General features: G+C 39.6%; 1 protein-coding gene across 1 annotated transcript; it reads left to right on the top strand.

Annotated features, from left to right (window-relative positions):
- Nucleotides 1-1,668: 1,668 nt before the first annotated feature.
- On the top strand, nt 1,669-12,765 carry LOC111671366 (NF-kappa-B inhibitor zeta). The gene is made up of 12 exons (XM_023428485.2): nt 1,669-1,719; nt 1,834-2,015; nt 2,726-2,847; nt 4,124-4,148; nt 4,326-4,372; nt 4,525-4,672; nt 4,758-5,064; nt 5,913-6,018; nt 6,457-6,603; nt 8,486-8,546; nt 9,092-9,255; nt 10,937-12,765. The coding sequence occupies exons 2-12, from the start codon at nt 1,844-1,846 to the stop codon at nt 10,967-10,969; spliced, it is 1,332 nt and encodes a 443-aa protein (XP_023284253.1). The 5' UTR covers nt 1,669-1,719; nt 1,834-1,843; the 3' UTR covers nt 10,970-12,765.
- Nucleotides 12,766-14,284: the final 1,519 nt, after the last annotated feature.

Raw genomic sequence — 14,284 nt, 5'->3', positions numbered from 1 at the left:
AACCTTTTCTACGGTGGCCCTGAGCGCTCAACCCACTGCAACTCAAGAAAACACACGTGCTCGTGTCTTTAGTTGTGTTGTCAGTGTTTGCATGTGTTGTCAAACTGATGAAGACGTTTTGTGAATTTGAACTGAACTGAGTTACCCAGAATGCATTTCTCTGGCAAGGAGAGGACAAGATGTGTGTCTCACAGGTAGTTTTTGAAAATAGATTTTCTTTTTAAAATGAGGGTTAAAATATGAAGTGAGGCGTTTAACATCGCTTCATAACTCTCTCAGAGCGTAACTTTGGATATCAGATATTATACTGGTCAGTCTGCACAACACTGCTGCGTCTAACTCCCTCAGCTGGAGCAAAGCCAACTTCCATACAACGAGAGTGAATATTTCAAGCATGGAGCTGCTTGTGCACAGAAACCAGACACTTAGAGAACGCATGTAGTCAGACTTGTTATGACTTGTTTGCTGATGAAGTGGGTTCCCTCTCAGACAGACCGGCTCTTAGCACCAAGCACCAAACATAAAGATGTAGGTAAAGCTGGACATTTTGTTGATTAGAAAGATTTTATTTTTTATAAAAGCATATTATTATATAAAAAAGTTGTGAATAGTATCAGAAGTAAAAGTAGGCCAACACATTATGCAGATGAGCGACACTTGTTAGTGTATATTTGATTATTATCACTTATTCATTCACATATAAACAACAATTTAATGTAACTTTCCTGTTGGGTAGAATTAGAAAAGCACATACACATCAGCATAATTATCTTAGGACTTATTATTATAGATACAGTATCGCTCCCATACGTAAACATTATATGTTCATTATATTGAATTTTCCATATAAGAAATATGTGTACATTTCAAATAAAAACATGTAAAAATCATATAAAAAACAGATTACAAATTGGAACAATCTCATATATATCTAGCCCGTACAAATATGTACCGTATGTTTATGCTTATATTGTAGATATATGTTATGTAAATATATATCCATCCCAAAGACCATCAATATATGTTGAGATTGAGACCTCTGTCCCAGAATGGGAAGATGGACATGTTTAAAATTAATAAGAAAAAACATAAATGAGCATTTGAAATTTTATATGTAAGTTAGATATATAAATTAAATATATATTGGTAACATATATGGTCACAACATCTTAAACCATATTAAAAAAATCATAGATATTTTAATATATGCACATATACAAATTTTACTTTGGGTATTTCATATTGAATTTAACATATATATTATATTATATTATATTATATTATATTATATACAATGTGTGTGTGCATATGTTATAAACTTATATCTTCATATATCCAGAGAATCTGTTTCGGACTAGGTTGAGAAGTTGATTGACAGACCTGCACCTGGTGGCCTGAGTTACCCAGAATGCATCTCTCTGTGAAGGTGAGGACAGTTATGGACATGTATACCTCTTTGTAGCCTGAAGTCTGAACATGTAGTTCTTTAAAATATGTTTGTTTTCTTTTTCAAGTGTGAGTTAAAATATGAACTAAGGCGTTGACGTCGCTTCATAATTCTCTAATATGGGCGTTAAAATGTTACCTGCTGAGTACCAGGTAGTGGGCGTGGCCGCCCTCGCTCTCTGTACAGGCAGATATCTTGTAGAGAGCTGTCAGACTCACCTGGACGATCAGAGAGGAGGCAGCTCGGCCCCGGAGGAGAGAGAGAGGTTCCAGGTACGTCCGGCCACAGGAAGTCAGTCTTTTATTTTGAACTCTCAGTTACTGGAAGCGTGAGGTTTACAACTCTCACTCCTTCACAGTTCATGTTAACATTTGCTTTTCCGGCAGTTGTACAAAAATGAGAGGGAGATACAAAAGAAGGGACCCGAAGGGAAGAAGCGACGAGACGACGGACGGCGCTGGGCTCTCTCCTCTCCCGGGACAAACCGCGGCGGGTTCAGCCGAACCTGACGCACCTCCTCCGGGCTGCAGGGTCCAGGATCTGTCCGGCGGCGGCGGCGGTAAAAAAGGTACGAAAACCTGCTCTGGAAATATAATTACAAGTTCAATGGCGGCGATAGTGTGTGTGTGTGTGTGTGTGTGTGTGTGTGTGTGTGTGTGTGTGTGTGTGTGTGTGTGTGTGTTTACCTGTCAATTAAATGTAGGGTGTAAAAAATGCATTTTTCTGTGAGAAATAGTTGATTAAGTTGCATAAGATGAAAAACAAATAACGTCCAGTAGTGTGTTTTTAAAAGGATGAAAAAAATATGAGCAAACTTTTGCCTTCGAGGCCTTTTGATGTCCATTACAGCAACTCAAAGAGCCACATCCTCGTAGTATCAGTCTCAGAATGAAACTATGTAAAGGTAGTTTGAGCATTGCCAATTAAACAGAAAAACAAAGTATTTTCATATTAATAACAATCTTTCCGCAACAAAATAGTTGCTGTCATCATAATGGTTGGCGAAGAATAAAATGGAATTAATTAAAGGTGAGGTACCTGTAAATTGTACTTACAGTGCTGGAGTAAATACACTTAGTTACCAGTTACCAGTGTCGGGTCTATGACGGTCGATCGGGCGCACCGGGACAAATCCTGGTCTTCTGCCACGTCAGTCAAAAAAAAATCTATAAGGCTTTTACCAGCTCTGTTTGTTTCTGAACCACCAGCAGCACAGCCTGGTCCCAGTGTGTGAGTCCTAGAGACTTGATGGTTCATCATTGAATGTTTCCTCTCCAGGTGCACACTGTTCCCTCTACGGCGGTGACAAGGTTTACCTCGGAGTCCGAGTCAAAATGCCCGTGAGGGATCTACTTAGAAACGTCCGCCTCGCCCGAGGCTGGGAACCGCAAGACTCTCAGGTAACGTTTTCATCAATATGGGAAAACTCGGTCTCAATACAGACATTGTCGGAGTAAGATTAGGCTTGTTTGGTTTTGGTTTGGTTTTTCTGTTACACAACTCCAGGTAGATGGTTTCCTGGTTGGTTGCTGCACCTCTAAAGAAAGAAAGGGAAAAAGGAAGAAGCCTAAATAAATAAACAAAAGTCACATGGGCTCATTAATAGATTCAATTTTTGATTCAGTTTTGTTTTTCTTTAAGTGTCTGGCTCGGTTACAGATTGTTGCAGCGAGGGGAAACGGATGCAAATAAAGTTCCTGTAACTTAAGCAAATTTTAAGGGAGGTCCTTTTATTTTGTCCCTCTGTCTTTTGTGCAATCCTGAACAACATACAGTAAAATATGAGGACACTTTTCCTGATGAGTGTCATGGGAACCATTTAAATAAAAATAAAAAATATTGAGAATCAGCCACAGGTGCTTCAGGTTTCGTGCTCCGTCCGTCCCTGTGTTGGTGTTTCACCCACAGATGACGCGTTGATGACTTGTTCTGTTGAGTAATGAGAAACATTTTACTCAGGAAGAAATTTCACAACAATTTCAATAGAAATCATTTCAACATTGATATTTCTTTTAGATTTATTTATACAATCCTGATTTAATTTTTTTGATAATCTATTGGACATTTTTGAAAGAAACTTTGCAGAACAGCCACTTAAATGTGGGATTAATCTCCTTGATGGTGTTACTATCATAACCATTGGAATTTTAAAAAGAAATCCTCACATTATTGTTTAAATGTGAGGATTAATTATCAGGTTTAACTGTCCAACAATAAATCTAAAACAACGGAAATCCCCCTTTTTTTCCCACCTGATCACCTGGTTGCTGATTTGTCCTCGACACTGTTCAGACCAGCTGAGATTAGAAACAGATGAATGTCGGCCTGTGTTTTATCTGCTTGTCAGAACTCAACTTTATCCTTATTTTGATGATACCTTGAACGTCAGAGTCCGTCTTCGTAGTCGGTCGAGCTTATATTCATGTAACCTCACGAGGGTTTTTCTTGGAGGAGCCTTTTCAGTGCATTGATTTGGTTTCAACCAGAAGATTATCACCGACTCCAGACCTCAAAGAGTTTCCTTCTGTGCATTAGACATAAAATCTTTACTTACAGTAAATATGAGCCCACCCTCTCCCACCATACCGTGATGTACTTTCATGTTTATGTCTGAGAAGAATATAGAAAACTACTTGTACTGATGCAACTGTTGTTTGTTTTTTTTTCCCTTTGCAGGAGACATGCAGCAAAAGAGTCAAAGGTCAGTAAAACCAGATTCATGACAGTAATCTAGGCGTCTTGTTGTGTAGATTTTTGTTTCTCCTGTAGCAGTTATTGACCCCACAGTGCGTGTAGCATGACGCCAGCTGAACTCTGCTTTGTGGACAAACATCCTGTATCGTTCTCTCAGATTGAAACTTGTGTGTTTCCTCCACAGGGGACAAGAAACGAGTCAAAACTCGCTCAGGATGCCGAACGACCAAAGTGAGTGTTGAAAAACACACGGATCCCGGCTCCTGCCAGAGGGTTCCTCCTGCTTTATGTAAACATCAGGTTTATGAAACGCTATAAATCACATGACAGCTTCTGGAGCAGTTCAGATAATACCACATACTTTCACTGTTGTTGGTTTGCAGATAAAATGCCCCACCAAAAGCCTGGAGGAGCTGGCAATCATCGTGGAGGTGCTGGAGGAGGATCTCAGGACCGGCAACACCTACCGCTCCTCGTCCCAAACTCTGTCCTCCTTTGACCCTCCAGTGTCCCCTGAGTGGTCTCCAACTGGTGAGATCCACATTCATACGGCTCCTCTTTGACATACGACCTTTATGAATATGTTAACATGTGGTATCTCCGCTCCACTGTGCAGGCTACAACAGCGAAGAGTCAGATGAAATGATCCCCAGCCCCCGGTCCTACATGAGCTACTCCCCCGGCACAGCTGAGTACTACAAGGCCCCGTCGCCTCCTGTCTTCATGCACGCCGGCCTTCAGCCTCCCGGCGCTGCGAGCGTGGGGCGAGACGACAGAAGAGGGGAGGAGTGGTTCGATCCCATGAACCACGACTGGAGCCTGAACAGCTCGGCGTTCTTCTGGACTCAGCTGCAGAAGGAGGAGAGTCAGCTGAGGGACGTCTCTGACGCAGTGCTGCTCGCCACCGACGAACACGGCAGAACGTAAGTCGAGTTTATCTTTGCACTGTCTTCAGGTGTTTGGAGGTTTTATTGTGCATGAGGGGAAAAACAAGTTGTATAAAACCTTTTGTGGGTCCAGAGGGAGCTGAAGTGATGCCCCTTGAGTCGGCGTTGGTTGGTTGGGGCTCCAGAATAAGAGCTAGCGCCTCGAGGCTACATTAGCCACTACTAGCATAACACACCTGAATCTACAACCAAACTCTCAGCGGGTGAGTTGCATTGTGGGTGATGTAGGTGCCAGGTTTTGGCAAGAAAGAAGAACGTGTGAAACAAAAAAGATGATATCAGGTCTTTATTTTTAAACTGTCCATCATGAGTCAGACGATGTTACAGAAGTGCATTAACACATTTTAAACAACTGAGAATCGAGGTTATTTAGAACGTGACAGATTAGTACAAATATAATAATACATAAAATAAAATTGTGACATTTTTTAAACAGTCATATACAATCATATTAGCTCCAAGTTTCTGTATAAAACATCTTTATAGGTCTTTATCACAGGAAATAGATGTAAATAAGGAAATAAGTGACGGCTGAATTCCATTTAGCTGCTTCAGTGCAGGGACCTGGTGTTGTTCATGCTGCTTCACTGAGACACTTGACTGGAACAGAGCCGTCGTTAATGTTGTTGGTAACACCTGAGCTTATAGTCATGTGACCGCTGTAGAAAAGAGTGTGTGCTTCAGTTTGTTGAGGTCACTCGAGCCTGCAGGCTTCCCCGCTCTCTCTGCGTACTTTAGGAAACACTTTACATGTGTGCTGCCTCTTTGTGTCGGTAAACACCTGTAACGTGTCTAAATGTGGCGGATCGTGCTTGTCCCCGCAGAGCTCTCCATAAAGTGGCGTGCGTTGGAAAGAGGGCGCTGGGCTACGCCATCGCCAAAAGGATGGCCGCACTCAACAGCCTGGACCGGAAAGACTCTGATGGAATGGTACGTTTCAGATTTACGTCTCTAATTTCTCTATAACAATCTGTCAGTATCAGTATTTAATGACGTCTATTGATTTTACCAAACATCTTACAGGAAATTCTGCACACACAAAGATGCTTAAATACTTGTAAAACTCATATTTGGGATTAATTTGTACACAAACAAATGTATTAAGATAATAATATAGATTCCAAGAAAATGTACAATTAGCTTACGATTTAGCAAAACTGCTAAATCTTAAAGATACTGGTTGAATTAATTCAGTTTACTTAATATATTATGGCATAATAAAGATGTATGTTATATGTTTTTTTCAGCTACATTTACTCTAGTTGTCAAATCCTTTATCAATAACCACTTAGTGTTTAAATGTCTGATGGAGACAGATGCTGCTGCTGGACAATATGTAGTTTAATGTTAGTGGTCTTCTCCTCCCAGACCGCCCTCCTGCACGCAGCCAATCACAATCATCACCTCATGGTGGCAGATCTGATCCGATTGGGCGCCAACGTCAATGAGACGAACAACTCGGGAAAGTCCTGCCTCCACCTCAGCGCTGAGAAAGGCTACATCCGAGTCCTGGAGGTTCGAGCCCCGTTCTCTGTTCATGTGGCATGTGGTATCTCAAACACGATGATGCGCCTCATCGTTGAGCTGCAGGATTGTTAAAATGGCATTGACGTGTTCAAATAATTGATTACCAGTCAGGTGACACGTTTCCTGTTTGTTTCCTCTCTCCTCGTTACAGAAATGTTTTTAGGCAGCTCACAGTTGAGCCTTTGCCTATTTGCTTTAAATGAGCAACATGACCGAGTAAGTTATCCCAAACCACAAATATCGTTACTTCTGATCCGGACTAACAGGTTATTCAGGTCCCTGGATATTTGTTCTCATGTCATAAAGGTTTCATCTCTGCGGGAGTCGGCAAACAAAAATCTTCAAAGGGCTCAGACAAAAAAAGCTCAGACGAAAAACTAACGGAGCCGGTTTTGTAAGACACAGCAGCTGAGCACATCATCAAGTGTCATCATTTTAGATATTCTCTCCTTTTAACGTATTTTACTGATGTTATGTGTCGAGAGAAGATGTTTAATATACGTATGATGGACGACTCACGCTGTGTGCGCCGTAGAGGACAATGAGGATCGTATATCGCTGCGTGGGGTTAAAGGGTACAGGAAGGGAAAGTGAAATAATTAGTGAATTAATTATTTCAGGCTCTCATGGGTGAGGCCAGGTAGCATCTTTGGAAACCTGTCATTATGATTCCAAGCAAATGCACTTTAATTGTGGTGTCAAGATTTTTCACACCACAAATCATGTATGGAAGAACCAGTCTCTTCTGTCGCCTTCATTTTTAAACTAGAGCTGCTACAATTAGTTGTTTTAAATGAGCTATTTGTTAGTTTTACTATTGCTACATAGCTAACGTTAGCATTTACAGCTGTTTACTTGTCAGTCTTTCTCAAGAGCTTCGGCCTTCGTTGCGTTTACAATACAAGAGGTTATAATACGTCCCCTGAGCAGCGCTGCTTCTTCAGAGCTGGATGCTACAGTGACTCGCTATTGGAAAGTTATGAACCGGGGCTAGCTGGTTAGCATGCTAACTTCAGTAGAAGACGAGAACTGATGGAAACCAAAGCAAAACATGAGCTTCGGCCATCATTGCGTTTACAATACAAGAGGTTATAATACGTCCCCTGAGCAGCGCTGCGTCTTCAGGGTAGATTGGAGGCTGCTGGCGGCGGCTCTGAGGTTTGATGCTGAACTTTTCTCCAACATTTCTTAGGTAAACAGCTGTTAATGGTAACGTTAGCTGTGTAGCGATAGCAAAAACTTACAGGTAGCTCCTTTTTTAAAGATGTCACTTTGTGCCTCAACAATGAATCATTACAACAATCAGCGGATTAATTAATAATGAAATTTCATCAGAAACGATCATTGGCTCCAGCACTATAGTAGATACAGTACAACTAGCTGCCACAGCAGAAGACACTTTCACTACAGCCGCTCTGAAGGCAGCAGGTATGTCTTCTTTGAATTCCACACATTCCCAGAGCGTTATTCGACCTGCTGGAGCAGGTGGGTGCAACTTAATTAAACGTTATGCATCCTTCACCAGCCGCACAAACATCTCAAACTGGGAGATGGTGATGTTGTAAGGACTTGTTGGAGAAAAACACGGTTCACACTGGAAAACTCTTAGGAAAGTTTATTTTTTCTTATTTTTCCACCGGTCTGTCTCCGTCCCTCTGTGGTACCGTCAAGTGTGTCCTCAAACATGGCGGCGTGTTTTATTCCAACTCGGGCGAGAATATATTTATGTTTGAACTCCATTTCCCAAAACTGTATGTCAATGTTTTGAAAGCAGATGAGAGGAACGTTTGTTGGTTTGTGGTATTCCTTTAAATCTATACTGTATTTCTGTGAACTCCTATGTTTAACTAGTGTGTATGTTTTCTTTTAGGTTCTTAAACACACGATGACGGACGGTGTGTATGTTGACGTGGAAGCCACTGATAACTGTGGTACGTACTGTAACCCTTCAAAACCTCGAGGCCTCAAAATTATAATGATGATGAACTTTATTTACAAAGCTGTTTTTCCAAAACAGAGGTTTGCAAAGGACTTAACAACTTAGTTAGTTATACATAAAATTTTAATAAAAGAATAAAAATAAAAACACGGTTAAGATATATTTAGTTTTATTTATTTTGGAACAATTTAAAATACACAGAAAATGATAAAGAAAACAAATAGCATGTAGAAATATCACAAAATTATAAAAATACAAAATAAATATACACAAAAATAACGTGACCACATAAATATAGAGTCAAAATATATATTATAAAATTAACAGCAGTAATAACAATAACATCAAAATAAGAGCAGAAAATAGATTCAAACAAAACAAAATAGAAAAAAGGGGTAAAAGAAAGACATGGGTCTAAGTGAAATACAAATAAGGTGCAGTAATTATATATTTTTTTTAAAATGAAATGTTAAAGAGTAAGATGTGGATACAGGGAATGATGAAGGCCGGTAATCCAGATGTTTCTGTGTGCTTCAGGAATGAGCGTCCTGCAGTGTGCGTCCGTGGCCCTGAAGGCCACAGTCTGTGAGCTGGAGAACAGCAAATCCCCCGATCACACCAGGCTGCACACGCTGCGGCAGGAGCAGATGATGGAGACCCTGGAGTGTCTGCTGCACATGGGCAGCTACCTTCATACCATGGTATGTCGCTCTGGAATAGCTTTTCACAAAGTATTACGTATATCATAATATAATCTATGAAATCATAACTGATCTCAGAACGGTAGAAGCTGAGTCCAGGACAGATTGATAAACTCCGGTCCCTGTCAACTGGACTCGGTCACGTCCGTGAAAATGACAGGAACTATATTTACAATATTTGACCTTCAGTAACTTTACTGTGCAGAATGATTTATGTGAGTTTGACACTTGAAGACTGTTCTTACATTCATCTACTGAAAGTTTCTCTGAAATGAAATATATTTACATATTTATAGATTCTCTTAAAAGATTCTCTTCATTTATATTAATTTAATAATTTATGAATTTATTTTCATTTCCTTTGTGTTATTTTCTAGTTTGTATTTTGTGTTTTATCAGAAAGTCAAGTTATTTATTTGCAGGCATCAAATAACTCAATGGCCTTTGTGTCTCAAAGATTTTTGTGACACCTTGCCATTGAAATGATGAAATTCCTGACCTGGTAAAGACCGAAAACTGAGTTCTCTTACAACGTGACCTGGATCATGTTCCGTTATGTAGGAACTACATGTGAATAAGAAGCTCTTTACAGAAGCAGTAACCATGAACCAGCTGCTGCCGTTGTCTGGCTGTTCCCTCACAGCGCAGCAGCTGTTGTAGCCAGAGGACATTCAAACAGATTACACCGTGTCGAAAACATGGAGTACAGTTGTCCGCTGTTTGTCGTTTAGCTTTTTTGCGGGGGAGTGACACATAGCGAAGAGTCACTGTGAATTTGAAACGAAATGTTACTCACAAACATTCACAAAGACACAGGTCTGGTCCCTCCCTGCTCCCGTATGGTAGTTGTGTTGTGGAGTATGTAATTGTAAAGTGCTGCAAAGCATGCTGGTATGCTTTTGAAGTGTCATGCAGAGCGATTTTGTGCAGCAGCAGTTGCCAAGTTCTGCATAATGATGATAAGTAGACTCACAAGCTGGTTGAACAACTGAAGTGAAATTTACTCGACTTGTTTTTGAACGGACGGGTTTATTTATAGACGTACACGCCGTCTCTCCTCCGGAGGAATGCTTTGTTCCAGAGTGAAAAGTCCTGACAAGGGGAAACATGACATTGGACATATTTCCATTTGTCATACTTTTTATGCCCTCATTTCATCTTATATAACACCTGACCCTAAAATTAGCATGCTAGCGTTAGCATTAAGCCCAAACCAGAAAGCTATGAGAACATGTGACGACATAGAACTGATCCTCACAACAGAGTTCAGTGGCGTCTGTGTCATCTGCATGCCAGTCCCTGTCTCTTATACACATCTCTTCGGTCAGAAAATCCTTAAGATGAGGCTTTATGGTAAAAAAGTTGTGAGATTTCACCGAACAGCGTGCAATGTTTCGGCATAAAACAGGAAGTTGTCGTTGGGGGACTGGGCTGCTGGAAAACGCCAGCACCGACGACATGCAGACGCTAATTGCAGCTTTTATTGTTTTTATAACTTTGGAAGTTATTCCTGAAAAACATTGGGACCAGTATTGCCTTATTTATTTTTTTATTTTTTTAACGTTTGTTATAGGAATATAGAAAAGCTACAAGAGGTTATTAAATGCATTTAGATATTTGTATGTTAAGTGATTATCCAGAGACTTCCCATCACTAATCATTTTCTCCCTCTCGTCCTCAGGGAAGCCGGAGCTTGCGACCTACAGTGGTCTGACGCCCCGGCTCGTCCGCCCGGCAGGGCGTTTTGGAGACCCAACAGTAATGTTCTGAGTTGGTTCAGGCTTGAATTCGTCACAGAGAGACCATAGTTAACGGGGTTGTTTTCTCTCTTAAGGATGAGTTCAGGCCTGTTATGTAAAGCATCTGATGTTTTGTGTGTGGTAAAAATGCCTGACTTGCAATCAGGTGTTTATCGTAACCTGCACAGAAACATCCGATGCCCATTAGCTGGTTTCTGTGAGACTTCCATTGTTTGTTACGTTGGAGTAACAAGTTGTCCTCATTCAGTGTCTGTGGAGATCCAGATGTAAAATCCTGTGAGAATATTTTAGAAACAGTTGCTGTTTATTGTCCAGGTTTTTGTCCAGACCTGGACAATAAATATGTGAATAAAGATTATTCTTTTGTCTGAGATTCAGAGCCATAGATTTTACATATTGGATCTTTTGTACTAGAGGACATGAAAAGTTTTAGTAAGTCTTGTATGGTGATGGGTTGTAATTATGGTTTCATTTCACTGCCTTCACATGAATGCCCTTTTTAAAAACACAGCTTTTAACCAGTCACGTTCCGGGAGGTTTTGGGTTTTGTTTGGTTTTTTTATGTTTAGCTAGCTTAGCTCAAACACCGGAGGCAGGAGGACGAGTGAAGGGCAAAGACGCTTTCCAGCGTATCATCTGTGTTTGATACGCAACAAAACATTGTGATTTGCAATTAGCTTGTCGAAATCCTGAAGCTTTAGTCAAATTCCTGGATAATTATCAACAACATGTAAACAGACAGTTTCCCTCCTGCCTGTAGTCTTTGTGCTAAGCTAGGCCAAGCATGTCCTGAGTCTCTGAACACAGAGATTAAAACTGATAATAACCTTCTAAACTAACTTGTCAAAACAGCAGATATTGATATTATTTTTTTATGTCAGTGTATTCCTTTATAACTATGATACAATCATCCTTTTAAAGGCTTAAAATATTAGTCGTACTCTGAGCAAAAAACATTGTGACGTTCTCGTGCCACCGTGTTCACTGTGGTGTCTGTTTCTGAGATGCTCCGACTCGAGTCAGCTGTTCACTCCCTCCCTTCATCTGTGAGTGGTCGAAACGTTTTGGCTCATCGTGTGTTTGTTATTGTTTAAGCCATTTATCAGGTGTGTGATGTGCCTCAGATCAGTTGAAGCCATATGATCTATTCAGTCTGATAATCTAATTTACTTTAAAGTGTATCCTGCTTAAAGTCGTGTTGTTGTTGTTTTTTAAATGATTTGTCTCAGTTCTCAATAAGCTTGTTTTCTTGTTGATTGTTTTTTATTTTATTTTATTTTGAGTGAGTATCATTCTCTGGGTTTGACTTTGCTCAGCCAAAGATGCTGTTAGGAGGTTTAAGACGTTGGTGGTGGTGGGCAACGGTGGAAAGGATAACGCCACATATAAATGTAGCTGCTAGTATTTTTGAAGTTATAAGTCATTTAGTTGTAGACCATAGTGAATATAAAATGTTCTGATTTATTGTTGTTATATGGTAGAGGTATAATTTCCTGTTCAGTCGACGTACCGGCCGTTCAGGTTGTCCTGTTCTTATTTCTCTGTGTAGCCGACAGTAGCCGTCCACCTACGACTCTATGAGTCAAGCACTTTGGTAAAACTTGTGGAATAAACAATTTTCATCTGTTCGTCAAGTCCTAAACTTTTTATGTAGCCGACAGTTTCCCCTGCAACTCTTTGTCCCAAGCACTTCGGTACAAGTCCTGTTGTTCTTAAACGTGCTTTACAAATAAAGTTTCCTTACACTTTGCATTGGAAAGTAAGAATCCATCTAACAGCACCGGGTCTGTGTAAAAACCGCAGAACAAATGGTCTTCCTGCCAAGACCTTCCCGGGCTTAGGTCACGTGTTTGTGCATGCGCCATAAACGTCGTTGTTCATCAACACTATATAGTTGATCCAATGAGTGGTCAAGTCCAAGTTAAGTATTGTAGCACTTAGGTAACATTTGTTGTGGACTTTCACTTCATAGTTTCACTGTTTGTACAATATAAGTTTTTATACTCGTGTGAGTTGTTTTGTACGGAAGCCGAGAACGGCCATGCCCCTTTTTTATTTTTGCACTGTTTTTTTCTCTTTTTTTTTTTGCACTGTTTTCTCGTTATAACGACTTATTATTTTGTTATCTCGATATAAAAAAGATCGTTATCTTGTGATAACGAATTAATTATTTCGTTATCTCGATATAACGAAGGTCAGGTGTGATGATTGTGTGCTGGATCGGACCATCCTCAAAAGGGGCATGGCCGTTCTCGGCTTCCGTAGTTTTGCATTTGTTGTTGATAATTTTCTTGCAGTTTCAACAACAACAATCCACAGGACAGATTTTATTTACTGATCAGAGAGAGAGAGAGAGAGAGATCCACCAAAAAGTAATCAAGTACTCACGCTTGAAAGAGTGACATCATTTTGTTCCTTTACAGTATCTTACATCTTAATATATGGCATCTTGCTACTTAGATTATAATGTAAGGTCAAAGGTCAATTAATTTTCTTCTGAAAGTGTAACTGATCACTTAGGAGCTTGTTTTATCTTGTTTATACATGTCAGTTTAAAATGAACTATTGTTGAAAAGCTTTTACAGTGGGAAGGTTAAATATGAGAAGAGTGCAGTTTAACTGTAGAAACCTAATTAATTGACTTTAGCTGAAAGTTTTTTGGGTTTTTTTTTGCGGCATCAGATGAATCATGCAGATTGTCATAGTTTTGGCAGAGCTGTTCTCCAAAAAAGAAATGATCTCATAGTTTCAACCAACAGTTTGTCTGAATGTTAATAACACGTGATACAAACATTTTAATTATTAAATTATTAAGTTAAATTCATGTAATCATGATTGGCAACATCTTCAAACTTTAAAGGGCTTTTTTTTTAACATATGTAGTGATTCACATTGGTGGTGGATATTATAATTCATGCTTCTGTAACAATATGTGCACAATCTTATTTTTTTTTATCTCATATCAATAAAGTTCTGGGTTCAAAAAACTTTGCTTTTCAAATTATTTTTTATTGCTGGAACTGAAGGTACAAATCTCTAAAAAATAAATAAATAAATAACAGGAAAACTTTGTGGTATATAACATATGATTTTAGAATTATAGAGATTTTTCCACTGTTACACACATCCATAGAAAACATTATTATTATTAATTTTATTTTTTTTAAAGCCCCATTAGCCCCTGTTTTAATCACAGAAATTTGCCTTTGGCTTCACCGGCTGGATAAAACACGTCATTGTGAATAAGAAGTACAATAATAAATTAACAC

The sequence above is a fragment of the Seriola lalandi genome, unplaced genomic scaffold (assembly GCF_002814215.2).
Source record: "Seriola lalandi dorsalis isolate HSWRI2012SDOR001 ecotype SW California unplaced genomic scaffold, Sedor1 jcf7180002054875, whole genome shotgun sequence".
Lineage (NCBI taxonomy): Eukaryota > Metazoa > Chordata > Actinopteri > Carangiformes > Carangidae > Seriola > Seriola lalandi.
This window is presented reverse-complemented; position numbering and strand designations above follow the sequence as displayed.